General features: G+C 40.6%; 5 protein-coding genes across 8 annotated transcripts in view; 3 read left to right on the forward strand and 2 right to left on the reverse strand.

Moving 5' to 3' along the window:
• Positions 1-27,194, forward strand: part of LOC113015304 (uncharacterized) — a 325,186-nt gene that overhangs the window by 147,349 nt on the left and 150,643 nt on the right. The gene's annotated exons all lie outside the window — the stretch shown is intronic.
• Positions 1,157-6,482, reverse strand: tatdn1 (TatD DNase domain containing 1). Of its 3 annotated transcripts, none has more exons than XM_080296234.1 (12): positions 6,355-6,482; positions 4,183-4,248; positions 4,054-4,103; positions 3,496-3,559; positions 3,226-3,369; positions 3,047-3,089; positions 2,583-2,668; positions 2,461-2,501; positions 2,079-2,155; positions 1,928-1,998; positions 1,535-1,661; positions 1,157-1,411 (listed from the first exon to the last, which is right to left on the reverse strand). In XM_080296234.1, the coding sequence occupies exons 2-12, from the start codon at positions 4,220-4,222 to the stop codon at positions 1,309-1,311; spliced, it is 846 nt and encodes a 281-aa protein (XP_080152360.1). In that variant the 5' UTR covers positions 4,223-4,248; positions 6,355-6,482; the 3' UTR covers positions 1,157-1,308. The 3 variants fall into 3 exon arrangements, with proteins under 3 accessions (XP_080152360.1, XP_080152359.1, XP_080152361.1); XM_080296233.1 differs by lacking the exon at positions 6,355-6,482 and adding an exon at positions 5,354-5,668; XM_080296235.1 differs by lacking the exons at positions 4,054-4,103; positions 6,355-6,482 and adding an exon at positions 5,354-5,424.
• Positions 5,491-8,844, forward strand: ndufb9 (NADH:ubiquinone oxidoreductase subunit B9). Its single transcript, XM_026156344.2, has 4 exons — positions 5,491-5,799; positions 7,363-7,555; positions 7,749-7,862; positions 8,478-8,844. Exons 1-4 carry the CDS (start codon positions 5,711-5,713, stop codon positions 8,607-8,609), a joined length of 528 nt encoding a protein of 175 aa, XP_026012129.1. The 5' UTR covers positions 5,491-5,710; the 3' UTR covers positions 8,610-8,844.
• On the reverse strand, positions 9,582-15,688 carry LOC113014669 (angiopoietin-4-like). Of its 2 annotated transcripts, none has more exons than XM_080296226.1 (7): positions 15,558-15,688; positions 13,273-14,078; positions 11,965-12,160; positions 11,747-11,881; positions 11,427-11,643; positions 10,187-10,382; positions 9,582-10,058 (listed from the first exon to the last, which is right to left on the reverse strand). In XM_080296226.1, exons 2-7 carry the CDS (start codon positions 13,903-13,905, stop codon positions 9,912-9,914), a joined length of 1,524 nt encoding a protein of 507 aa, XP_080152352.1. In that variant the 5' UTR covers positions 13,906-14,078; positions 15,558-15,688; the 3' UTR covers positions 9,582-9,911. The 2 variants fall into 2 exon arrangements, with proteins under 2 accessions (XP_080152352.1, XP_026012127.2); XM_026156342.2 differs by having other exon boundaries at positions 11,965-12,199.
• On the forward strand, positions 24,044-27,045 carry LOC113014663 (pro-opiomelanocortin-like). The gene is made up of 3 exons (XM_026156332.2): positions 24,044-24,333; positions 25,084-25,214; positions 25,720-27,045. The coding sequence occupies exons 2-3, from the start codon at positions 25,098-25,100 to the stop codon at positions 26,251-26,253; spliced, it is 651 nt and encodes a 216-aa protein (XP_026012117.2). The 5' UTR covers positions 24,044-24,333; positions 25,084-25,097; the 3' UTR covers positions 26,254-27,045.

The raw sequence follows: 27,194 nt of genomic DNA on the forward strand, positions 1-27,194 counted from the left end.
TAACAATCAAATATTACTTCAAATGGTTTTTTTTGAAAATATTTAGTTTTTTTGTTTTTTGGGGCTAAAAAAACAGGGTGCTCATGTAATGAAACTGGTATTTAAAGGGTTAAAACAACGAAAATATAATTAAAACTTTATATAAATATTTCAGGGAGAAATAGTTTTAAAAGACTGACCAATTTAAAGTGAAAAAAAATATGAATATATAAAGTTTTTATAGCACTTTTTGGGGAATGGACATTTATTGTCGTTAAGCACAAAGGTGGATGCATTTTTAAGACGCCTCCAGGTGTTAAATATATTTCAGTTTACTATATTTAGATTTCAGATTAGTTTTTATACCTTATTGAGATATTTGTTGTGTCTTATCGTATTTGATTTATTGAGCTAAAAACAAACACATTTCAAAGACTTTGGGATTTCCGAACATCTCGAGGATCCACAAAAGTTGTGGGAAAATATTCTATGGACGGAGAAAACTGAAGACAAAAGTTAAAAACTTGAACTTTTTGAAAGGTACAAATACAAATACTGTTACATCTGGCATTAAACTAAGGCAGCTTTTCATAAAAAGAAGGTCATATAAACAGTCAAACACGGTGGCGGTAATGTGATGGTCGGGGGCTGCTTTGCTGCTTCTGGACCTGGATGACTCCCGTAACTGATAGAATCATAAATTCTGTTGTCTTCCAGAAAGTCTTTCAAGCTCAAGAGCGCTCAAGTTACGCAGCAGCACAATGATAGTGACACACCAGCAAGTCCACCCCTGCATGGCTTAAAAACACAAACCTCTGAGAATGCTTTTGATGGACTTCAGCATGACTCTAAAACAAGCTGACTGAATTAAAATCATTTTGCAAAGAACATTTGGCCAAAGACTCATGGCCAGGTACTGAAAACGGCTGATTTTAGCTCTTGTTGCAAATGTTGGCACAGCCAGTTTATTAGGTTTTGTATAACTTTTTATATTAATAAATTAACATTTGAAAACTGCATTTGCTTGGGTTACTTTTGTATAATATTAAAACTTGTTTGATGATCTGAAGCAAAAGCACTGTAGGGGTACTTGAACAATCACAAACATCAAAGCTTTTTGTGTGGTTTGAATAAACTCATTAACATTTATGTTTTTCTAAACACGACAACTGATGTGTTCCTTATGAAAAAAATATGTTTATTGTGCATTAACAGAGGACTGTAAACACAAATAATATAACAGTATAAGTGGTTTGTCCTGAGGCGCACAAACAGATTCATAAAAGAATATTAATGACACATCGGTGAGTCTGATGATGTCATTTATTATCAGCTTGAGCTGAAGAAGACTTTGACAGTGTTGTTATAGATTGTGTTGCCCAGCTCCAGTGGATCCTCCTCCCTCGCTGCTGCCATCACCTCCAGGACTTGTCTGCAAGAGACAAATAGTGAAATCTTAAAATTAAAGGTCTATTGTGTTTAACAATATTCATGCTTCAGTGCGACGTCTGATTGTATCCATTGATTTATAAAGCGTTTCCCTTTAGTGACTCACATGATATGACAGGGCTCATTCCGGTCCTTCAGGCAGTGTCCTGCCTCCCACTTCTTCTTTGTGGGAAATGTAGTTTTAACACATTTGGACCCGGCATGAGTGTTCTTCACACCACACCACGGGGCGTCTGGAAATGAGCAGGAAGGTGGAAATCCATAAATAACATGAATGTAGCATTTAAAGAACTGTAACATCAGCAAAATATTTCTATAAAGTGAGCACAAACCTATTTAATCTAATATATTCCCTCTTATTGGTGATACAGCTTCAACAAGAATATAAAACCAATGACTCCAGAGCTTTAAGAAAACTTTATATTAAAGGTTCACTGTGTGATCAAACTCAGGCCACATTCTGCCAAAAGCTTTAAAATAAACAGACGGTGTGACTCACCTGTTTCTATCATGAGCCTCTCTGTGGGGATCGACTTCATAGCTTCAATATTGGCCTCTGTTTTCAAGGAACTGAAAGATATGGAAGTGAGACTCAGTGTGATTCAGGTCACGTTCAAGGAAACCGAACAACATTTCTCAGATTATCCCACCATCCATTTATTCCAATATAGAGGTCCAGGTCAATGAGCGCAGCAGCATCTTCTGCAGTTCCATCAAACGAGTGGACCTGAAATTCAAATGAGCAATGACGCAGAAGAATTTTGATCAGATTCATTTATAAAGTGACTCAGTGGCTTTTTAAATATGCAAACTAGTTTTATTGAATGAAATCAGGTTTGTTTGTGAATTTATCCCAACAAAAGTATTAACTTCACAGAATTTTACATTTTAGGTCCTTAATCTGTTCAGTTTACATCGAGTATTGTAACCTGTCACAGAAATAATTCACTTTTACACAGGTTGTTTTTGCATCTCCAGGATTTGGAAAGCATATCCTCCTCTGTCTATGATATTTAGATATATCATCCTTACCACTCCTCCAACACATCGGTCTCGATTTCTCTTCATGATGTCTGTGGAAACAAAAACAGTTGAATGTTTCGCATAAAAATCAAATTCCTGAACCAGATCAGGTGTCTGCTTCACAAACCTACCAATGAACTCCTGATGGGAGTTTCTGCAGTGGAGGAACATGGGCAGCTTGGTCTCCTCCGCCAGGTCAAACTGCTTCTCAAAGTATCTGCAACACACCAGAAGGAGCAAATTGAGGCACAGGAAACAAAAGTCCACGAGGGCCATTTAAGCTAAAGGCCATTATCTTATAGACTTCTAAAGAAAGCAGGTTAAAGGTACTTTCACTTTTCAGACTCGGAAACAATCTGCAAGTCTGTGGAGTCATAAATGAACCATAATGTTTATTAGAAGGAAATTAGAAGGAAATCTTCAGGGGAAAAAAAGCTTTTAGACTTTTTGGCACATCTATCAGGTTTCACTGGTAACTTAAAGGATGCAGTCACTATTAAAATTCCCAATGTGGCCTTAAAAAATGGCCGCCGAGTGGCAAGTTTTGCTTCTAGAAGGCCGTTTTTCAAAACTTGTGAAAATCACACAAACTTACTTGAGCTGAGTTTCTTTTGAGCAAAATTCCAGCCTGTCAAAATCTGAAACGAGGAGAAAAGAAACATATTCATAGTTGAACGCTAAGAGTGGGTTACCCACAGAGTGAAAAATAAATAAGGTGTAAATGAAGACTTATTTCTGTCATGTACATTCATACACGTGCTCGTGTACACACACCCAGTCCACACTCTCCGATGGCCACCACCTTTCCTCTGTGTGCTGCTGCCAGCTCCCTCAGCCCAGTTAAATACTGGGATTCTCCATTCTGCTCAAACTCGCCGCACCGGGTGGGATGGCAGCCGACCGTGCAGTAGAACTCATCTGTGATGAAGGAGGGGGCTTGTTAAAGGTGAGACGCTCCAGCACGGAGGGAAACATTAGGTAGGTTTGGCTGATTCTTTAAGACCACAAATCATTTGGTTGCACTAAACGTGCTGTCATTATTACCTCTGGTCTCAGCTAGTTTAAGAGCTTCCCTGCTGTCGTCAAGGCTCCCCCCTGTGATCATAAACTGCAGTGAAGCAACAGATAAAACACGCAATCATTACAACTGAGAACAAATAACTTTCAAATTACACATTTCCAACATACACAAAAAAGAGTAACTATGAGTTTATATTATGTTTTATATCTGCATCGGCATCCTGACTACTTGCACCACAATTCTTTAGCATATATAATAAGGCTCAGCATGATAGAGTATACCGGCTTATATGTTGAGTGTACTTAAAATGTAGGTGAGGCTTTTTTTTGTTCTTGTTCTTCTCTTCTTTCCCTCATCGCCCAGTCCATATCAGGGAGTGAAATAAATGAGGGTTTTGTCCGGGATATTAACACTCATAAACATCTCCAACAGCTATTAGCCAAACTGTTGCTGTAAAAATCTCTATCATCCCAGAATTTCACGATGACCTTTTTAAAACAAATCAACACTGCAGCGATCCCTGAAGTCATGGCTATGATTAAAATACATGAGGCTTCATCAAAGTGATGGACACAGCATACCTTTTCAACTCCTACTTTGAGAGCTCGGTCAATGATCTCATTGAAGTCATCTGTCAGGAAAACGTGAGACTCAGAAAAACATCATGTGAACAGCCCCACAGTGAAAATAAGAGTGAAGCAGTAGCTCACCGTCATGTTTCTGCTTCCCTCTGTAGAGTCCTCTGAACATGGGATCTGTCAGATTCACCCCGATGTCTGAACAGCAAGAGGTCAGGATTTATCTACATGTACTGACTCACAGAGTGTTACTGATTGTATCTTTGGAATTAAAGCATCACAGTATTGGTACCAGCATCATGTGAGAGACGCTCTGAGGTCACGTTATACAATAACACTGAACACATTTAGCAGTAATGGATACTTTACTTACAGACAATAGAAACACACTGGAAATACAGTCATATAACAAAACGAGTAATTACAGATTACAGATTATCTGTCTTTAGCCTACAACATAAAAAACTATAATAAACACCTAAATTCTACAACAGTCATGAACTGAGTTTAATAACAATTATTAGTTTTAAAGAATTTATTTCTCTCCATTGGTAATCTTTATAGTGACTCACTGCGAGGTGCCGCATACTTTAAATACTTCTTTGACATACTTTGAAGCAGAGGTAGGTTTTCATTAAGCAATTACTAGATGATTCTTTCAGAAATATTACCAATTAACAATTTTCTGTCAGCTAAGTTACTAAATTGCTTGGACACATCTAAGTACACTGAGAACTGCTCTGCTTTTTAGACATTTCCATTTTGTAGTCGTTAATATTTAAATGAGAGATGAGCTGCTGGATGTACTGATTTGCATCATTTTATCTCAGTTGATTTTAACTTTGTGTAGTTAGGACTACAACCCTACACAGCTTACAGCTGTCCTTAATGAAGAGCAACCACAGGCTGTATGCAGAGGAGCTTCACAGACAGGTAAAGGGTTTGACTTGGTTAAATCTAATATATGGACCAGCACAGAGCTCATGCTGTGCTATATCTTCTTCATTGCCAGCACAACAGCACCAACTGCTGATCAGTCTACTGTGAGCTGCCATCGCGGCAGCTGAACTACTGTAAACCTGAAATAAAGTGCCCGGTATACTGTATTCCTGCACAGCTGTGAGCCTGTCACTCAGTCTGTTCCTGCTGTGTTGTCATTTTCAAGAAGCTAACTTATTAGCACTGATGCTAACAAAACATGCAGGCTGCTCCGTTTAATAACCGTCAGCGGCAGCCAGTGACACTCGCTCTCTTCTACCTTTTCTGGTAGCGTTTAACAGGCGATAAAGCAGAGACGACTTACCAATGAATTTGTTTTGTGCCATGGTTGAAATTCTCCCAGAAAGAACTACACATGCAGCTCTCACCAATCCCATAATGCCGCAATACCGTAATAACGGTAACAGACCGGATCACTGTTACTGAAAAAGATTTTCGGCTACTCTTCTCATCTTATCCAAACATTTTAGACAATATCGAAAACATTTCGACGCGTGAAGATAATTTACACTTGTATAACTTACACTTAATGCGTGACCAAAAAGAAATGTAATATATTCGCGCTGCTTTTTTTTTATATTTACGGGTTTAGCTTCCAGATGCCACAAAATCCCAGAATCCTTCGCGCTGCTCGGCGAGAAGGTGACAGGGGACGGCTAACATGGCCTCTGCCTATCTCACTCACCAGCAGAAAGTGCTGCGGCTTTACAAGAAGTCCTTGAGACACCTCGAGTCGTGGTGCATATTTAGGTAAGAAGGGCTTCTTAGTTAGTGTGGGACTGTGGAAAAATATAGATTATCGGTGTTTTACATGCAGTAAGTTCACTGTCCTGCTAAGCTAACAGCGAAGCTAGCCGCTGCTAAGCCAGGTCACTCATTCCTCAAGTCTGACAGTTACACCTCCAAAGTGTTATCTTTGTTTCTCCACTTGTCATTCAGATGGGAATGTGCGTAAGAGATCGCGAAGTTGCAATAGTTTCATTTTAATCTTTTTGAGCAGGAGTCAGTATATGTTACTTGTATTTACATGGCGCCAGCTAGCGTCAAAAGCAGCTAATAATAAAGTTCTAGCTGAGCTCCCACTTGGCTCAGCTGCAGACAGGTTATTAAACACATTACTCTACTTAATCATCAGAGGCACTAGTCTAAACTTTATGTGGAAAATACTCCAAAGTTAGTTGTCATGATGTTTAATATTTAGGATAACTAGTATTCATTCAGTCACTCGGATGTAGCGTTATTTGTGTCAGTTCTGGTCTATGTGAATAAATGAAAGGCTTTCATTGGTGAAAGATCAATACATACAGTTAGGTCAGTAAGATTTTGGACATTTATCCATCCATCCGTCATCTTCTATTTATATGGAGTTAGGTTGTGGTGTCAGCAGGCTAAGTATTCCAGATATCCTTCCCCACACCCATACTTTCCAGTACCTCCTGAGGTGTTCCTAGATCACATGAGATCTCCAACGAGTTCTGAGTCCACCCCAGGGTTTCTTTCTGGTTTATCAGGAAGCATCCTAACATGATGCCCAAGCAACTTTGACCATCTCCTTTTACCACACGGGAGCAGCGTCTCTGCTCCAAAATCTGTTATGCTGAGCTCAGACATCGTATGGAGGAAACTAGTTTCAGCCTCATGCATTTGAGAGCATACCTTGTCTGTCAGATTTCATTACCATCGGTGAGGTCTGGGGCTCAGACTGGTAAATTGAAAAGTTGGCCTTTCCACTCTCTTTACCATCCCAGCCTCATACAACACACACATTACTGCTGACGCCACACCAATCCATTGGTCAAACTCATGCTCCACATTACAGATCTAATTTTACACTAGTAGTCAGCCAGTATATAAATTATTATTAGAGTTTTGTGCTTGTTTAGAAATATAACCTGCCTGCAGGAGCTTCACATTATGAAAAGAGATGGACAGAAGAATCAGTATCAGGGTTTTAATGTGAATCACCATGTTACCCACGTCAGCATAGTCTTTCTAATGAGGATTGAAGGCTTGAGATGTTATTTATGTTGATTGCAAGAACAATAATATATATTTTCATTTTAGAAAAAGTAAAGAAAATTGTTCATTTTCCTTCTTTAGAGTTTGTTTTTAAAATGTTTTGCACTGATGATATTAAGTTTTAAGAAAAGTCTTATTGTCTGTTTTATAGATAAAATTCATATGTAATGTTTCTGTTAGTATAAAATATCCACATGTTTATATTTTAACACTTTTTTTCTCTTGATGTCATGTAGTTGCTTCAAACATGTTGGTGGTCTCTCTTGAGGTCTGACTGTTGTTTTGTCATTATAGAGACAAGTACCGTTTCTATGCCTGCTTACTGCGGGCTCGCTTTGATGAAAACAAGACTGAGAAGGACATGGTGAAGGCCACCATGATGCTAAAGGCAGGAGAGGAGGAATTCTGGACCAACCAACATCCTCAGCCCTACATCTTCCCCGACTCTCCTGGGGGGACCTCATATGAGAGATACGAGTGCTACAAGGTAAAACAGAGCAACCATGAAATTATTTCGTTCTGTATCTAACTTTCTTTTTTCTGGACCGAACTTCTGGTCTGTTTGAATTAACTGGGAACAATTACAGGAAAACATTTGATGTTAGAAACTTGAAGTGAAAACGCTGGCTGTCCTAATGTTGGATAGAGACGTGTCTGTGAGCTCTGCTTTGTCTCTGTAGGTCCCAGAGTGGGTGCTGGACCACTGGCACCCCTCGGAGAAGGCCATGTATCCTGATTATTTCTCCAAGAGAGAGCAGTGGAAGAAACTGAGGAATCAGAGCTGGGAGAAAGAGGTGGGCAGCAAACATTTACATGCCAGCATTACTTTTGACCTCCTTGTTTAACCTGGTCTCCTTTGCCAATGACAAGAAAGGTGCTACTTCTTGTTTACTGTTCCATATAGCTCAGCTTTTAGACTCTTCTTGGTTTTCTACTCTTGGATTCGTATGACGTCATTGAGAGCAAATAATCCTAGACTTGGTCACAGCTTAACGAGAGCTGAGTTGATTGGTTAACTAGGTTAATTGGTGATTTTAAATTGGCTGTAGGTGTGAATATGAGTCTGTCTCTGGGTGTTAGCCCTGTGATAGGCTTGTCTCTCACCCTATGACATCTGGGATAAGTTCCAGCCCCTCTGCAAACCTGATTGGATAAATGGTTAAGAAACTTGATGGCTGGAGATAAAAGGCTTGTTTTAGACAGGAGGATCTAAGGCCTGTATAAGATAAATAGGAATTATTTTGAACTGTAAGTCATGCAAAGCTATACAAGCAGAGCCCAATGCTGAGAACATGGAGCTGGAACTGAATGTAAGGGTCCCTGTTGATGACAAACTCCAGTAGGTGGCACCAGAGTGCTTTTGTTGGACTGGAAACTTCAGGTCACAATTTCCTTCCTTTTACTTCCAGGTTGCCCAGCTAGAGGCTGAGACCCCTGCTGTTGGACCGAAGTCCGAAGCTCTCCCTCCTGCCCGCAAAGAGGGCGACCTCCCCCCTCTGTGGTGGCAGTTCGTCACCCGTCCCAGGGAGCGCCCCACATAAAGGATCTTTTTCACGTGGGCCTGCTCGTTCCTGCAACCTGAAGAAAATCTCACAACAACAGCATGAAGACAGGCTGACCCGTCATTACCATCTGTCTGTACAGAGTCGTTTCTAAAGGAGTTCACCGGTGCAGGTTGCATTAATTAAGAAAAACAGCCTTTGTGAATTCAGAGTGACTCAGAAGTCCTGTAGATGTACCAGTTAATTCCTGTTCTAATAAATGTGTGTATTAAAACTGACTGTGTGTTTTACTGCAGCTGAAACGTTTGTTTGTCAGACGTTTATTAGGTGTACCTGAAGGTCTGATCGACCAGATCATTTTACATGTTTCAGGAGTAAACAAAGTGACAGTCAGAGCAGTGCCTTAAAATAAATGTTGCTTAACATTTAATTTAACGAAATAGAAAAGGCTCACAGTTCGCTTTTACATGTTGAGACAAGCAGAGTTTTTGTAGATCATTAAAGCATTGAAAGGCATTCTAGTCGTTATCGGGAGAGTATGACCTTAAATGTCATTAATGTTTAAAACACCAAACTGAATCCTAAGCTGTTCTCAAACTCTGAGAGTGACCGCACTGACCACAAATCTGTGGTGTTACCGTTGATGGCCACACACACGTGTCCTTGGATCTTGTTAAACTGGCCTTGAGAAAAAATTCCCGAAGCTGTAGGAACCCTGTGAACACGCTCATTAACATGTGGACCTGTGGGTTACTGATGTTAGCTGTGAAATCAAGTGTTACCAGTTGGTTTCTGTACCAGCTGCTGCTCGTGTTTCAGGAAATCTTCATCCTTTAAATTCCCCCAAACCAACAACGTGGAACTTTCACTACTTTCTGAGTTGACTGTGCGTCTCAGGTTCAAGTCCAGTGGTGTGTCAGTTTGAATTTAAAGTGATTTCAGGGCACTTGGTGTGGTTAAGAAAATCTTTAAGCAAGCATTTTATGATTGATAGAAATCCCTGCAAACAGCTCAAAAATAATCAGTTTTATTCATCATTTATGTTTAAAAAAAAAAAAGCAAAAAGTTATACAGAAGGAAATGATGCATTTTTGGGGGAATATTTCCAGTACGTAATTGATTCTGGTACAGTTACTTCTGGAAGCTCTTAGTTGCTCAGCTCAAGTGCTGCTCATTGGGCAATTATTTGTGAAGTTAGTTTGGAAGAAATATCTGAATTAGCTTACATTTCAGTGGCCAATGACTTTTAAAACAGCCTGTGCAGAATCACCAGTCACTTTCTAGAAAAATGTTTTCAAAAATCTGCTGCTGCAGAATCCTTGAGTGTCATTGAGAGTGTTTCTATGGTGACAGGCGTGGCCTGAAGTTATGTGGTCGTGCCATCATGGTGACCGCCTTCAGAGAGTAGAAGTCTGAATCCTTCCAGGAGAACCAAACAATGCCATCTGGCCCCAGCAAGTTCTGAGCTTTCAGAGAGTAGTGCCCCCCCTGATGGAGACACGTGGAAGCATCAGTCTAATTTTACCATCAAACCATTGTTTCTTTTATTTCATACAAATTTACTGTTATTCTCACAATTTCTGGCAGAAAAACAACTTTGTAAGACTAGAACTTACCTTGTAGTAGACACCGTTGAGGTTAGCATAGAAACACTGGTGGAACCACCAGCCAGCGTGGCTGATCTCAGCACAGATGTTGCCCGTGTCTGGTGTGCTGAAACCCTGCAGGTCATGATACCAGCCGAACGAATCCTCCGCTGTCCCGCTGAAACCGGACACATGCAGGCGGTACTGGTTGTCCTCATCCTCGATTCTGCAGCGAGAGGAAAATGATCAAATCAAAACTATTCAAGGTTGGCTGATGATTTACTCCTGTTGTACTGTGCCAAACAGCTACTACTGTTTATAATAAGGTAGATGAAAACCACAAGGTGGAAACGTCAGTGCCTTTTCAGTTTTTATTGCATGTGACAGTTTTCGTTAAATGCAGCTCTGAATATAGTTCTGGGTCTGCAAAGAGAAGCCAGTGCGGACGTACACCTTCATTCTTTAACCAGCAGGGGGCAGTCTCTTCTGGCAGCACAAAGGTGTCTGGGTGTGTAGAAATCTATAACAGAACAGATCTACCATGCACTTTCAGTTTGAGGTTTTATGTATTGTTTAATCTTCTTTCAGCTGCTCTTTAGGGGTAACCACAGCGGACTACCTGCCTCCATCTCACCCTGTCCCCAGTATCCTCCAACACTACACTCGTGCATCTCCTCTGTGCGCTTCCCCTTTCCTCCTGCCTGGCAGCTCCATATTCAACATCCAGTATATTCTCTATTCCTCCTCTGCACAGGCTCAAACCATCTCAGTCTCACCACTCCAACCTTTTTCTCCAACCCTTCAGCATGACCTGTCCTTCTGATGAACTTATTTCTAATCCCGTCCATCCAAGTCACTCCCAGTGAAAATCTTAAGATCTTCATATCTCCTACGTCCAGCTCGGCCTCCTGCCTATTTGTTAGTGCCGCTGACTCCAAACCATAAATCATAAACCGCTCTTATTGAATACAGTAGGATCTTTTTTTTGTAAGTGATGCTCCTCGTTAGTGCCAAAAAGGAGTATAAGGCAGGTTTGCTTTAGGGCGAGCCTGCAGTGACATCAGCAAGTCCCTATTATTTGAGCATGGAGCATCCCTCAGTTCTTCAGTTTTCATCACTTCCTGTTTAAAAACAACAAGACAGTGAAAATCAGACAGACTTCACCACAGGTCTTCATTAACCATCGTTAAGAGCATCTCTCTTACTGAGTAAGTAACTGTCCAGTTCCTGTGCATTTACCACCTTTCATTCTTCTATTGTGTCTGTTTACCTGAAAGTGTGGTACAGAGCATGTTTGTGGGCGTGGCTCCAGTCCTGCAGGTCAATGCGGAGGCTGTAGTGGCCCTGGTTAGACAGCCGGTGCAGGTGCTGGTTCCCCAGCCAGTGTTCACCTCGCGGCTCGCCAAAGCCATCACGGTACTCAGACCATCCACGGTTGAAGCTCACTGACCCATCACGGCGCCGCTGCAACACTGTCCAGCCTCCACCTAGTGCACACACACACATAGAATTGTGTAAAGTGTGTGTAGTATCTGAGTGTTTCCATTACTGGCACTAGTATTGCAGGAACTAACACACCAGCTGTCTCACCCTCGGTCTCCATGTCGCAGTAGACCGGCCGGGCGGTGCCTGGTGACAGGACAATGGTGTAAACACCAGAACGACGGACACCGTTGTGATACAGAGACGCACAGTCTGATGGACAGAAAGACAGGGGCTGTACATCTGAAGGGAGACGGACAAAGTTAAAATGTACTGTGAAACATCAAATATCCCACAATTCATCACTGTGTTTGCTGCTGGTGCACCTGGCGGCAGTGTGTCTCGCATGCCGAGTGGTGGCGCAGTCCTGATCACGTTGACCTTGCAGCCCGTGTTGTGACTCATGTGGCGCGCGGTTGCCGACAGGTTTCGGAGCTGCACCTGCAGCTCGTACAGCAGCGCCGCGTGCACGTGGAGCAGCGTGTCGGCCTCGGCGTGACGGCGCTCCAGAGAACGCAACCGCTGGTGAAAGGTTGAGTTTAAGTTAACACTTTCTTCACCCTGAGCAGTGCAATGAGAGAAGATTCACCTTATTGTGTGGTCATAGTGAGGTTAGTCAAATAAATCCCTGAAAAAAGCAAATAGAAAGTAAAAAGAAGCTGAGATGGAGGAAGCTAGTTACCTTTTAGTCAACTTCAGCTTGCTTCATTTGTGTGTTATAAAAAGCCAACGTACCATCATTTTATTGTGAATGTTTTTATAATGGGAACAACAGTAACTAAATATAGCCCTCTGCTTAATAAAAGTGGGGTCAGCTGATCTCTAAGATGAACAGTAACACAATTTAAAGAGTAATTCCACCTGTCAGCTGACCTCTGTTTTACCAGGTGTTCCACAGGGCTCGGTGCTCAGACCACTGCTGTTTAATATCTACATGTTTCCTTAGACAAAAAGTTAACCACTTCAGCTGCTACTGAGCTCTAGACTGAGGAGGAAGGTTTGGCAGAAACGTAATGTCCAAATGCCTCTGTGACCGAACTTAATGTTGAAACTTGGTTTTATAGGTACATAATATTATTTGTTCTAATTAATTATTTATTAGTTTTAGAAGCCTGCAAGGATCCATTGTGGGTTGGGCAGACTGAGAATAATGCAGCTAATCCTGTTAGCGTTCAGGGTTAATGAGGACTTAGTGAGTGTCAAGACAGAGAGATATAGCGAGATAAAGGAGAGCGTTGTATTTCCCTGCATGAGTAATGTTCTCCACCCATTTAGATAAAAATCTTTTTTATTTCACTTTATTTAATTTATTTTATTTTTGAAACTCCAAAGATTAAAACATGTGTTTCCTGTTTCACTTTGTTCACTTTAATCGTGCATATGTTGTTCTTCTCTGTGTTTGGAGGATTTATTTTTCTCTTTTCTTCAGCACTAATTATAAGTAATCACACTACTAGAGACTAACTGTACTTTTTTCACTCAAACTGATTTCTTGAATCAGAATTTATTTCTTTGCTTTGGAGATATGACATCACACTCTTTTTTTAAGCCCACGTGTCTCAAAATACAAATCTGTTCTTTACAAAGTTCAACACGACATCTCATGAACGTGGAGTAGACAGCAGGAAGTCTACCTGCATCTCCAGGGCCTTGACTCGATGCCGGTGGTTCCTCAGCTCCTCCTGGAGCCCTGACATCGTCTCTTTCAGCTCTTCCAGCTGCTCCTTTCTGTTTTCGTTCTCATGGAGCCAATAGGAGACGTCGTCTGTACACCGGAACATGTCTGGGCAGCGTTTTTGAGAATTTCCTACAGGAGGAAGTGTTGCAGTCAGTCGGCATTGTCCGTTAGACATCAGCTGACTGCTGAACTCACCGCACTCTGACGCTGATGAATTGCTGATAGTCTGGTTGAAGGTTTGGTTGGTGCTATCTTCAGCGCCAGTGTTGTCATTGCGTATCACCAGTGGGGCGTCAGGGGTCAGGTCGGTAAGCGTTTCCGTAAAGGAGGTAAAAGGATGCCAGTCAGCGTCCTCATAGTGGTCCTTTCTCATATCTGGCTCGTCCCAGTTTGTCTCCATGCTCGTGTCCCGTATGTCCCTGTTTGTTTGGATATTCCTGCCCGGTGCATCGGCGTCGGTTTCTGTGAGGGTGTTGGGGTGGGCATCATCATCATGGGTAACATCTGAGACCAGAAAGTCACTGTCGACAGGCCGGACGCACCAAACAATCAGTAAGAAATAAAATATTAACACTTCAACCCGCTTCATTCTGAACAAATGACTCCTCCTTCCTGGCTGTTCACTTGTATCCGAAACAAATTCAGTTTACTGGTAAAATCAGTTTCAGTTACTGAGTCAGGATCAGACTCTGACATCATCGCAGAAAGATGCGGTCCAGATTTCACCCAAACGTAGGCATTAGGTCCAAAACTGTGGGAGATCTGAAAGAAAAAGTAAAATAAGGTGTATTGTGACCTTTAAACTCAGAGCCACACCAGCCAGGTCTCTGTGAATGTGCGAACCCGATCCAAAACAATGAATGTGGTTTAGAGTGGAGCCACTGTTTTGAACTGAATCAGTGCATAATCAAAAGCCATCCAGGAACAAATGAACTTCTTCACATCAGTCTTACAGCTCGTCTGTTAAGATTTCTGTTTTGTTGTGCCAAAATAACATTTCACAGGCATCTTAGATTAGATGAAACTTTATTTATTCCTCGGGTGGGTTCCTCCAGGAAATTCAGTTTCCAATAGCACAGCACCGACAGAAGTTGCAGAATGTGAGCAGGAATAATCATATATACACATATATATAAATACAGAGTATATAATAGGGATAAATAGAATAAACAGGAATAAGAATACAAGGGAATTACACATTTCAACTATTGTGTGTCTATTGCACTGTTGGATATTTTAAAATCTCATAAATATTGCACAGTGAAAAAGGCACTACAGCTCAGTTGTTCCCGCCCTCTTTCCCCCCCGTGTCCCCTCCCTCTCCCCTCCAGCGAGGAGTTAAATGGTTTGATGGTGTGTGGGACAACGGAGAGAAGGCTTGGTGGATATTCAGAATTTAAAAAGGCTTTTTCCATCTAGATGACGATGCTTGTTTAATTTTGAATGTTTTACCTTCAGCAGGCCTCTTCCTGCAGCCTTTACACCTAAAACATGGGTGGACTTTGGCCTAAAAACATTCTCATATATCATTTAATGTACCAGGTATATGTAAGCACACGTCTTGGGGCAAGTTGAGAGTGTTGCCTTTTCCACACAACAACTACAATCTGACCTTTTGTTGTTATTCCCCAACACAAACAGAGCAGACGTTAAATAGCCTCAATCTGCAAACTTTTTAAATATAACCTATATAATGACCTCCTATAGGAATAGTGCAGATAATGCACAAGTGGTCAAGTGGGCCTCATGTATGCAGTCTGTATGCTTCACCCAGGCTCCACCCTTTACCTAAACCAGGTACTTCTGTTAGCTGTTGTCAGCTAGATGAGAGAAATACTAAACTGAATTATGTAGCATAAGAAACAAGTTTAGCTTTATTTATAAAGTAGGAATTATAAAGATCAGAGACAAAAAACTTGTATTAGTGCTGCAGTGCCGAAGATGGTCAAACTGTAAAGGAGGAGTAAAAGTTGATGAAAACTCATTAACATACTGCGCTGAACAATGAATCTTGTAGCTTTGACAATAAAACTGAATGAGTGCCGACTCTGAGTGTCTGTCCTCAACAGGTTTTTGCAGTGATTTTCTTAGATTTAAATCAGGTAAAACTAATCCTCCTAAGAAAACCTGATAAGTTTGAGATAATGTGTAATAAAAGTGTAACAGCAGTACACCAAACGATTAAACCTGCTGAGCTGACTACAGATCATTTTATATTTAAGATGAAAACCACTCTCCTACCTGCTGCCATGTCGCAGTGCTGAATTCAGCTGAATGGAAAAGTGTCAGGACAGCCAGGAAGCAGCATGTGTGTCTGTTTGTTCAGCACCGGGTATGACATCGTATCCTTATAATCCTCTAATGAGATTGGCAGCCAGTGGCCTGGAAAGTAATAGATTACATATAATGGGATTAGAGTAATGTGACAACAAGTTACAGTAATTGCATTACAGTAAACTAAAGAGGACTTTGTGTTTTAACTCTTTGCTTTAAGTGTATTAATTTTTTTGTGTTTTTACCGATAAGGAACTTATTTTGTCCCCTATTCAGTATAAATCTTTGATTTTAGGTGAAGCTTTTTCAGCCACCGATAACGCAAACGTGACAAATATTATTGAGAAAATTTATAATTTAAAGAACTGATGTGTTTAAATATCAAACAAATCTGAAACCTTGTGGGATTTTGACCAACTGGAATTTTTTTGTACTCTGGGCACCTCAAAGTGATTCGTGTTTCCTCCTGCGACAGGACAAGGCATCTTTCAGTTGTTAAGCAAACATCACCACACTATGGAGACACAAATGAGTTGCTGCTACAGGCTACAGACGGATGTAATTGTAACAGCAATCTGAAATACCTCTAAAACTCACTCAGCTGTCAGATTCAGCTGTGCTTCATTTTTAAATGTTAACATTATGATAAAACTACCTGATAATTTATAAGACTGTCTTTCTGCTAATGCTCTTACTGTGAATATTAATTCCAGATCTCTAAAACTGTCCAATTTCAGTATATTTATTGTCTTTGTTGAGTGTCGTCTCTCTCACACACACACACGCACACACACACACACACACACACACACACACACACACACACACACACACACACACACACACACACACACACACACACACACACACACACGCGCAATATAACAACTGGAAGTTTCCGGCTTTTTTAATACTGTCACTATCTTCAATTTGAGTCCAACTGACTACTTTTTCCATCAGACCATTAGCTCTTCGTTTTATCCCCAAGAATACTTGAGAGTTTTTAATGGACTGAATGTTCAAGGCTGTTTCCGCCTTTAATGGGTTTCTGTTTACCGTTTACCTCCACAAGCTGCTCCGTTTGTTCCATTAGAGAAACTGAAAGAACTGGAAAAAAGTACCGGTGTCACGGTGCTCTCAAAACGGACTTTAGATTTATGTTTGACTTTCAGAGCTTTGATTTATGCTTAAATTGCTTTCAACACAAAAGTTATTTGAAATAATGTGACATGCTGCAAGTGATAAGATTAAAAACTCTGTTGTATTATGATAATACTGTGAGTAAGGGGTTATCACGGGAGAACAAAAGCTCCTTTGATGTTGATGCCTTAAGCAAACCATAAGCAAACACTTCAGAACAGGTGGTGTTGGTGTGTGGGTGGTGCTTCCTTTGCTTTCACTAACTGTTAATTGCTGCATAGAGATACAGAAACTACTTGGTTAGCACAGGAAGAGATGAGCAAAATATTGTATGATTTTTGATAAATGTGACGCTATTCCGTCTGTCATGACAGCAGCTGAAGTGCTGAGTTAGAGTGCAGTATGGTGAGTAAAAACACAAAAAATGTATACATTTAATTAGTACCAACAGTTGCTTTTGGATGTTTAGTGTTGAGGTTTTTTCTTTTCTTTTTCTTTTTTTTGTTGAGGTTTTTTCTACCCTTCATCCACCTGGACATCCTCCCCACACTAAACGACTGGCGTTCCCTCTGGGATGATTCATGCAACCACTAGAGGGTGGTGTGATTTACAGTTTTTCTGAATTGCTAAAACACTAAATCCCATTGTAAAAACTAATCTGTCAACTATGAAAACTCTTTCGTCAAATCAACCTCACAGTTGCCAAAATCTTAAACACTATTCATCTGGTGAGGACACCATTTGCAAATCTGAATCTCCCGTTTACCAAAACTCTAAACACATTCTCAAACACAAAACACATTCAGCGGTGTGGTGCACTTGTACCCAGAATGGTGCACACAGGCAACAGAAGTTAAACACAACTAACACTGTTTTCATCATTAACACACTACCACTCAAAATTGAAAACACATGTTGCAACCTCTTCTGCTTTTTGCTCGATTGAATACAGCTTCATCCACGGAGATGTATTCATGAGGCCTAACCATTGAGTCAAGCTCAAAGATTCTCTGTACACAACAAACTAACTTTAGTTCTGTAAATGAATAATATGATGTATACATGTGCTATGCATACAAATATACTTGTAACTAAATAGTATTTTGTTTAGAACTGAAAGACGGCCACATGAGGGTGGAAGAACACGCACGCGGTCACAACACCAGGAGACACTTATTGTGGATATGGTCCGTCAGAATAATGCAGTTCGACTGCATGAAATACAGCAGTGGATTACAGAAGACAACATACATGTTGAATCTAGCAAAAAGGAGAAGAAAAGGTTGCAATGTCATAGGTCAGCGTGCCATTATTGAACTGCCTGGTCAGCGTGGTGGAAACGTACCTATCTGTGGTGCCATCAGCAGCTATGGGGTTCTCCACAGTCTGTTACTGTTGGGCCGTACAACACCGAACTTATAGCAACATCCCTGGAGGGTCTACGGGATGCTTTGCTCGAGTAGAGAGATCGCGAGCAGGCAGAGCTTCCCATATCATTTGAGACAACGTGAGCTTTCACCGAGGTCCAAGAATATGCAACTGGTTTCACAATGAGCATTTTTATCAATCTGTTTCTTCCACCATACTCTCCCTTTTGAACCCTATCAAGGAGTTTTTCTCAGCATGGAGATGGAAAGTACAGTGGGGCAAAAAAGTATCTAGTCAGCCACCGATTGTGCAAGTTCCCCCACCTAAAATGATGACAGAGGTCAGTAATTTGCACCAGAGGTACACTTCAACTGTGAGAGACAGAATGTGAAAAAAAAATCCATGAATCCACATGGTAGGATTTGTAAAGAATTTATTGGTAAATCAGGGTGGAAAATAAGTATTTGGTCAATAACAAAAATACAACTCAATACTTTGTAACATAACCTTTGTTGGCAATAACAGAGGTCAAACGTTTACTATAGGTCTTTACCAGGTTTGCACACACAGTAGCTGGTATTTTGGCCCATTCCTCCATGCAGATCTTCTCGAGAGCAGTGATGTTTTGGGGCTGTCGCTGAGCAACACGGACTTTCAACTCCCACCACAGATTTTCTATGGGGTTGAGGTCTGGAGACTGGCTAGGCCACTCCAGGACTTTCAAATGCTTCTTACGGAGCCACTCCTTTGTTGCCCGGGCGGTGTGTTTTGGATCATTGTCATGTTGGAAGACCCAGCCTCGTTTCATCTTCAAAGTTCTCACTGATGGAAGGAGGTTTTGGCTCAAAATCTCACGATACATGGCCCCATTCATTCTGTCCTTAACACGGATCAGTCGTCCTGTCCCCTTGGCAGAAAAACAGCCCCATAGCATGATGTTTCCACCCCCATGCTTCACAGTAGGTATGGTGTTCTTGGGATGCAACTCAGTATTCTTCTTCCTCCAAACACGACGAGTTGAGTTTATACCAAAAAGTTCTACTTTGGTTTCATCTGACCACATGACATTCTCCCAATCCTCTGCTGTATCATCCATGTGCTCTCTGGCAAACTTCAGACGGGCCTGGACATGCACTGGCTTCAGCAGCGGAACACGTCTGGCACTGCGGGATTTGATTCCCTGCCGTTGTAGTGTGTTACTGATGGTGACCTTTGTTACTTTGGTCCCAGCTCTCTGCAGGTCATTCACCAGGTCCCCCCGTGTGGTTCTGGGATCTTTGCTCACCGTTCTCATCATCATTTTGACCCCACGGGATGAGATCTTGCGTGGAGCCCCAGATCGAGGGAGATTATCAGTGGTCTTGTATGTCTTCCATTTTCTGATGATTGCTCCCACAGTTGATTTTTCACACCAAGCTGCTTGCCTATTGTAGATTCACTCTTCCCAGTCTGGTGCAGGTCTACAATACTTTTCCTGGTGTCCTTCGAAAGCTCTTTGGTCTTGGCCATGGCGGAGTTTGGAGTCTGACTGTTTGAGGCTGTGGACAGGTGTCTTTTATACAGATGATGAGTTCAAACAGGTGCCATTCATACAGGTAACGAGTGGGGGACAGAAAAGCTTCTTACAGAAGACGTTACAGGTCTGTGAGAGCCAGAGATTTTCCTTGTTTGAGGTGACCAAATACTTATTTTCCACCCTGATTTACCAATAAATTCTTTACAAATCCTACCATGTGGATTCATGGATTTTTTTTCACATTCTGTCTCTCACAGTTGAAGTGTACCTCTGGTGCAAATTACTGACCTCTGTCATCATTTTAGGTGGGGGAACTTGCACAATCGGTGGCTGACTAAATACTTTTTTGCCCCACTGTATACGACGAAACCCTCACACAAAGGAAAATCTACTTCAAGCAATGAATGGAGCATGGTGAGATGGGAATCTTGCCAGGGCTGGATTGGGCATGCTAAAGGATGGTTTCCTTGTTGCATCGCAAGGGAGACCATAACATATGATGTGGATGAAGTCGTGTGGCCTGACCCAGCACAGAGATGCTGAGGCAGATTAAATTATCTGAATATGCTGTAAAAATATATATATTTTTATGTATATGTAACTTTTTTATTGCAGTTTTTTTTGTTAAAATGTGAGTGCAAGAATAAATGAATGAATAGATGATTATTTTCCAGCTATCCCACAGCGTTTTGTATTTATTTCTGTTTGCACATTGGCTGGTTTTGTGTGGCTTTTGACAGTAGTGGTTGATTTTGATAAAAGTTAAAGTAGTTTTGGGTCAAATGTTTGGTTTTGCAAGACAAGTTGAAGGTTTTGTGTGTGTAGCTTGAATTTTACAGTTTGTGTTTAGTGTTTTGGGACAAAGAGATGAGATTTTAGGAAATGTGTTTTAGCAATTCAGAAAAACTGTAATGAAACATGCAACATTTCCTGGAATTAGTGATACCATCACTCACAATGCTAGAGGCTGTTTACACAAACATTTATTAATGATTTCAGTTTCTGTCGTTTAGACTACAAACCTGCTTTTGAAGCCAGGAATCAGACTGCCACGGTCTGTGGTCAAATGGTGTTTGTGTGGAATGCAGGATGTGGACTAATGTTGAACTCACTTGATAAAACAAAAACCAAACAAACAAATGAAAATTAAAAATCAAAATCAAACAGGGCAGGACAATAAATGCAAGTTCAAGGACCCTCCTGGGAAATAAGAGGCACAAAGCACAAGGGGACACTCAGCTAATATATATACAGAAGGGTGATTGGAGCAGAAAGGAGACACCTCGGGGACAGAACTGAACTAAATCAGAATAACAAGCAACAGAAGAAAAGTAAAACATGAAAGCAAAGACAGATGACTATCAAAATAAAGCAGGAAGTGAGTAAACTGATATGACAGACTAACATACAGATTTGACACAATGTGACACAAGGAGAAGACTCAGATGGTAAACAGATTAAGCCTTAAACAGGATACTAACAGCAGAAACGTAACTAAATACGTTTCAACAATAACAAAACTAAGAACCAAATAGAAGACCGGGATGTTAAACAGGCACAAAATGAAACATCTGGATCCAAAACCAGAACCCCTACGGTTCCCCCTGCAGGTAGCTTGCTCTCAGGACTTAAGACCACGTGAGTCCAACTCAAATCAAAGATAAAGACAAAGTGTTGTCTAACTGAATTCTTAGCTGCAAGTTAACTAGTCTAGTTTTCAGAAAATAGATGTTATCTTTCAAATGAACTCCCTCATATTTATTTAGAGTTGTAGTGAAATGTTTTATGTATCTAAATACTTAAAGTAAGGTGTGGGTGCAAGCCAAACCCTAACTTTAAATGAGTCTCTGGTGACTTGATGGATGTTAAAATGTAAAGGTGATAAATGTCAGAGCTCAGTATTCATAAAGAGACGTTCCTGGTGAGTTTTTGGGAGAAGCGGAGGAAGGTAAGGAGGTTAAAGCCATGGTTCCTTCACCTTTCCCATGGTATTACCAGCACCCGTCTCCATCAGGGTCATCATTACAATAGAATTAGTTAAATCACCTGAGACTTAATCAAAACTTTACCTTTGTAGTCATACATTGTGGACTCAGACAACAAAAAGATGTGAATGTTTGTGTAGAAGTCCAAACTCTTACTCACACATTTGACCCTCCTCTTCCTCTTTGTTTGAACATGTCAGTCCGGTGCTAATCGGCTAATATGCTGCAGATATTTACAACACAACAACATCAGCGTCAGCAGTGTGGGGATTTGCCACGGTGTATTTATCTTCACTGATTTTTCTGACTTTATAGTCTGAGAACATCAAGTCTGTTTGTCTGATGGGCACTGCACACAAATCTGTCGATAACAGTCTAAAAGGAGACGGCCACTCGGGAGCGAATCGTCTACCGAGGCCATTGCTCGTTGCTTTTTAAAATAAAGAAAGACATTTAATGGATTCTTCTTTTGCAGATGCTCCATTCCTGCAGCAAATTTCATTAAAATTTTCCTGGTAATTTTTGTGTAGTCTTACAAACTGATAATTAGAGAAGTGCCATTGAAAACATACAAACAGGCACAGATGGAAACAGCTCATTATCAGTTTTCTGCTGGTCTGATGTCATAACATGAACACATTATAAACACATTTTAATACTACGATGAGTATGCTCACAGGTCCAATGTATTTGTACTAAATTTAACTATGTTACTTTCTACTTTGGATGCAAATATTAATATCAACATTATATAGTAAGTAATTAAAATAACCAGCTGGTGTGATGATAAAGAGATTTATACAACAATACCTAAACAATAACCGTCCAACAGCACATCTGCTTAACTGCATATGACTTATGACTAGCTTGCAAAACAAGTATCCCAGATAAAAATATATATGACCTTAATAATAAATAAATGTAACAAATAAATAATAATACAGCAGTAAGAGGAAACCCACAAACAAACATCAGTGTCAAAAATAATAACCACATTACTCCAAGAAACAAGTAAACAAAACAAAACAAGGAGAAAAAAAAAAAAAAAAAGAAAGAAAGAGTCCCTCCATCTAACGTTAGCCAATCAGACCATTTCTCACTCTGTCACAGTCTGGCAGAGGCAGACTGCATGTATTGTGAAGAGTGGACCCAAAGTGCAGACATGAAGGAACTTGGACCAAAGCTTGAGTATTAACAATAAGCGAGCCGTTTAATACGGCTGATAAAGTACAAAAACAAAAGGCAGATGCACACAAGAAACAACTTAGCTAGAACTAAACTGGGAAAACAAAATGATAAACACAAAAGGCAAAGAACAAAACCTTGAACGGTGCAAAAAACCTAAACATGGAAAATCCTGGAGACATGACGTGGAACAACAGACGACCTGACAAAGAATGAACAGAAACACACAGACTAAATACACACAAGGGTGATTAGGGGAAGTGGAAACACATGGGGAAACAGCTGACACTATTCTGACATAACGAGACAAAGGAAGCAAAGCTGACTACACTGACATAGAACACAGACCTTCAGAATAAAACAGGAAACATGAGACGCAGATAAGACAATATAAACTTGACAACATAAGCAGCATGAAACAGGGAGAGGGAAACTTAAATACAGGGGTAGAAAACACAAAGAGAAACTAATAAACAAATGAACTTAGCTACCCTAAAGAACTAAAACATAACATCCAAATGAACGAAAACTCAAAACGCTGGGTCAAAAGACCAGGAACGTGACACACTCTTCAGACTCCTTCAGAACGAACAAGTTCACTGCAAATCCTACAGGGGGGTGACGGTGTGATTGGTTGGAATAGCAGTGTGACTGAATCCTCTGCTCTGGGTCAATCCATCACAAGCTGCAGCTACACTTGCAAATGAACACACAATCACACTGGAGACACCTCGTGCACAGCTTCACAGAGGGAGAGAGGTGTAGACTGTTTTTGCTATGCAGTTCTGTGCGCCACTAAGTTAACCTCTATGCTGATCAATATTGCATCATGCAGGAGCGAATATAAAGATTGTGGAAGGCGGATGAAGCGTGAATATGGCAACGTGTTTACTGTGGGGAAGTAACTTTGAAGCAGAGTCAGGACAGGCTTCGTGGTCTGAACATCACGAGTGTCAACACAGGACTTCAGTACATCTGATGGTTGTTTTTGTCAAACATGACTGACCCACAAAGCCAAACGCTGACTATGAAGTTCTTACAGAGGATGCAAGATGTTACAATTAAAATATTAAAAACTAGTTATTTTAATATGCACACAACCCAACAAAAGGATGTTTTACAGCTTCATTAAAAAAGAAAACAAAAATGTCCACAAAAGTCCCCAAGTCTTTTAAAAGTCCATAAATCAGGCTTTTAAATAAACATATATTTTTTTCAGCAATCACAGACAAACCTGTTAGTTGTGAGAGATTCAGAGATATTTCTGTGGGATTTTAGATGTGACCTGTCAGACATTTAAAAAATATATAAATAATGTCCGACTGCTTTTCCAAGAAAGTTTAGCCCTGCGAGCTTGAGCGAAAGAACGATGAGTGTCCCTGTTTGGAGGGGTCGAGCGATGGGAGGAAGTAAGAACGTCATCATTGGTATGTTTGTGCTTTGGTGACAGAGTATAAAATCAGTCAGTGCATCAGAGGAACAGAACAGCAGAAATCTGTTTCACTGCTAAACAACAAACTGCATCAGACAGAGAGTCAGAGGGCAGGTGGTGAGTGTCTTCATTATGTGTTGTTATTTATTTACTTTATAGTCTTTTATTTATTTTAATATTCTAAGATATAACAGCTAAAGCAAAAGCAACAGAACAGATTGTTTATATGTAATGAAGATAATTTTATGTTACAAATTTCAGCATTTTACAGTGATGTGAATGTTTGAGAGAATTGTACTTTGTTACTCTGTTGCGTATATTCTTAATTTTGTATTTTATTTTAAAAAAATGCATTAACTTAACATAAAAAAGTGAAAAAGTGGTTTCTCTGATGTTTGATTGGTATAAATGTAATGTTTAGGAATGCATAAATACAGCAGTGCAATGACACATGTCGCAAGCTTTTGATAGAAGACAACATGAACAAAATGTGCCATTTAAAAAATTATTTTATGCCTGATTCGCATTTTCATTCCATTGTTTGACATTTACTTCTTACTTCTGTCATGTGAAATTTTGTTCATGTGTGTTTTCATTCTGTCTCTAGAATATTGGTGAATATATCGAAAGAAATTTGAGAATAATTTGATTTTTGCACTATAAATGTCTTACCTTTTGACCTCTTAACCTAACCTATTGTTTAATTACAATTATCTTATCTTATCTTATCTTATCTTATCTTATCTTATCTTATCTTATCTCATCTTATCTTATCAGAGTGCATTTTGGAAGAAGACACTGATTTAAAGCCAGGATGAACTTAACCTGACTGTAACTGTGGTTGTCTTGTACTGTGTATTTCAACAGCAGATGCACAGAGAATGTGTCCTGTGTTGCTATTGGTGGCTGTAATAGTAGTGGACGTGGCCAGAGGAGCTGAAAGTCAATGCTGGGACCATCCCGTCTGTCAGGAGGTCAACTCAGAGAGGAGCATGATGGTAAACGCACACACACTGAGGCTGAACCAAAGCTGTGAAACTGCAGGCCAAGAAGAGCTGAGGATAAATAGTGAGAAGTGAGAAGTTTACCGTGCACAGATGATTTTAAGGGCCCAAGGTTGCATACAGACAGATTTGTCAGTGCTGCTGACCAAGTAGAATTACAGAGGTGATTCCACCATTCAGCGTTTCTGATCGATAACTGACGTCTTGATGTAAAATGTTATAGAAATGACAGAAAACGAGGGACAGAAGACCATAAATTCAAGGCCACAAACAAATCATTAATTTGATGCAGCATCATGATGGACTGTATATATGAGATGAGTCACTGTGAAGTCATTTACTGGGTTTCACTGGTAGACTCAGCATGGGTGGGTTTTCAGCCTGGGACGCCTGAACTCCCATCATTTGAGATTGGAGCAAAGGGAATTATGGGAAAACGTTATCATCTAAAATTTGGTCAGATGATAGCCTTTGATGGTTTGCACGTTTTGTCCTGCAGGAGTGTATTCAGCTTTGCCACTATGAAAACAACGAGAAGCCCATCATCCCTGGTGATGCCCACCTGCAGCCTCCTCCCCCATCGGGCCCTCTTTCTCTTTTACCTTTCCCTCCGCCCTTCTTCTCCTCTCCTCAGGCCAAACGCTCCTACTCCATGGAGCATTTCCGCTGGGGGAAGCCTGTTGGGCGAAAACGCCGCCCGATTAAAATCTATACCACCAACGGTCTGGAGGAGGAGTCGGCGGAGCTTTTCCCCGGTGAGATGAAAAAGCGGGAGCTCGCTGGTGAGATGATGACGATGGACGATAACGAGGGGAAGTTAGCAGAGGGGGGCCAGGAGGAGGTGCCAGATGACAGCCATGAGAAAAAAGATGAAATGTACAAGATGAAGCACTTTCGCTGGGGCGGCCTGCCGGCAAGCAAGCGTTACGGCGGGTTCATGAAGAGCTGGGACGAGCGCAGCCAGAGGCCGCTGATCACGCTCTTCAAAAACGTCATCAACAAAGAAGCCCAGGAGGAGAAGAGGGAGCAGTGAGGAGGGAGAAAAGAGGGAGGGATGGAGAGAAGACGAGCAGACAGAAAAGTTTTATTCACAACTGCAAACAAGTCCTGTGACTAAATACAAGATGTGTTTTTGTCATTGCCACATTATGACAGGGTTATTAATCCATGAGTGCCGCATGATGTAATACGTCCATGAGCAGGAAATATGAAATTATTTGAATACCCCAGTTTTCCAAGTTTTTGGATATTTTGATTCAAAACACGGTAACCACAGATCCAATCAGCCTTTCTGTACAAAATGACGTTGGGGCTGCTTTCCATTTGTTTGAGCTGAATAACCAACGAGGAGAGAAAAGAACAAAGGGAAAGAGAGTGGTCTCATGTCACTCAGGTTAATAATGCTGTCTTATTCAGGGGTAAACAAGGAACAGTATCTTTCCCATCATGTCTGTAAGTCCCTGCCTCCCAGACTGATATACTGGACCTAACACAGAGTTCTCGATGCTTCAGAAGAGTCAGAACTTTCATTGAGGTCATTACACTGCTGTCATTATAATCCCCCAGAACAAAAGTACAGATTTAGTTTTATTGTGACAGATAATGTCCAATGGAAACTAACAGCTCGCTCAGTGAGATGCAAGTAATAAAAAGGATTATTATTAGTATTATTTTTTTTAAATCTTTGTCATCTTTGTGCCAGAAATGAGAAAGAAACACAGAAAGAAGATGAGCGAGAGAGAGTGGGTGAGAAGAAATGTTTCATATAATGCAAAAAACCCTGTAAATCGCATAAAAACATAAAGATATTTGCAAGCAAAAAATACAATGCATGTTGTTTTTCTATCTGATTCAAAGAAAAATACAATTTATAAAAACTATATAATAAAGATTATTCCTCACGCATTTACATTATAGCCATATGATGAATAACTGATTATAGTGAGTGCTTCAGTAACAGCTGATCAGCACGTG

This window comes from Astatotilapia calliptera, chromosome 22 (assembly GCF_964374335.1).
Source record: "Astatotilapia calliptera chromosome 22, fAstCal68.1, whole genome shotgun sequence".
NCBI lineage: Eukaryota > Metazoa > Chordata > Actinopteri > Cichliformes > Cichlidae > Astatotilapia > Astatotilapia calliptera.

What these genes read in the sequence shown, in the direction of transcription:
- LOC113014663 (XM_026156332.2), top strand. Translation starts at nt 25,098, where the DNA reads ATGTGTCCTGTGTTGCTATTGGTGGCTGTAATAGTAGTGGACGTGGCC. An exon ending in ACTCAGAGAGGAGCATGATG is followed by an intron (nt 25,215 to 25,719) that starts GTAAACGCACAC and finishes TTTGTCCTGCAG; the next exon opens with GAGTGTATTCAGCTTTGCCA.
- tatdn1 (XM_080296233.1), bottom strand. Translation starts at nt 5,426, where the DNA reads ATGGGATTGGTGAGAGCTGCATGTGTAGTTCTTTCTGGGAGAATTTCA. An exon ending in AGGGAAGCAGAAACATGACG is followed by an intron (nt 4,104 to 4,182) that starts GTGAGCTACTGC and finishes TTTTCCTGACAG; the next exon opens with ATGACTTCAATGAGATCATT. An exon ending in GAGGCTCATGATAGAAACAG is followed by an intron (nt 1,662 to 1,927) that starts GTGAGTCACACC and finishes GCTCATTTCCAG; the next exon opens with ACGCCCCGTGGTGTGGTGTG.
- ndufb9 (XM_026156344.2), top strand. Translation starts at nt 5,711, where the DNA reads ATGGCCTCTGCCTATCTCACTCACCAGCAGAAAGTGCTGCGGCTTTAC. An exon ending in GAGTCGTGGTGCATATTTAG is followed by an intron (nt 5,800 to 7,362) that starts GTAAGAAGGGCT and finishes TTGTCATTATAG; the next exon opens with AGACAAGTACCGTTTCTATG. An exon ending in AGAGATACGAGTGCTACAAG is followed by an intron (nt 7,556 to 7,748) that starts GTAAAACAGAGC and finishes TTGTCTCTGTAG; the next exon opens with GTCCCAGAGTGGGTGCTGGA.
- LOC113014669 (XM_026156342.2), bottom strand. Translation starts at nt 13,905, where the DNA reads ATGAAGCGGGTTGAAGTGTTAATATTTTATTTCTTACTGATTGTTTGG. An exon ending in GCGAGACACACTGCCGCCAG is followed by an intron (nt 11,882 to 11,964) that starts GTGCACCAGCAG and finishes GTCTCCCTTCAG; the next exon opens with ATGTACAGCCCCTGTCTTTC. An exon ending in TCAACGGTGTCTACTACAAG is followed by an intron (nt 10,059 to 10,186) that starts GTAAGTTCTAGT and finishes TGTCTCCATCAG; the next exon opens with GGGGGGCACTACTCTCTGAA.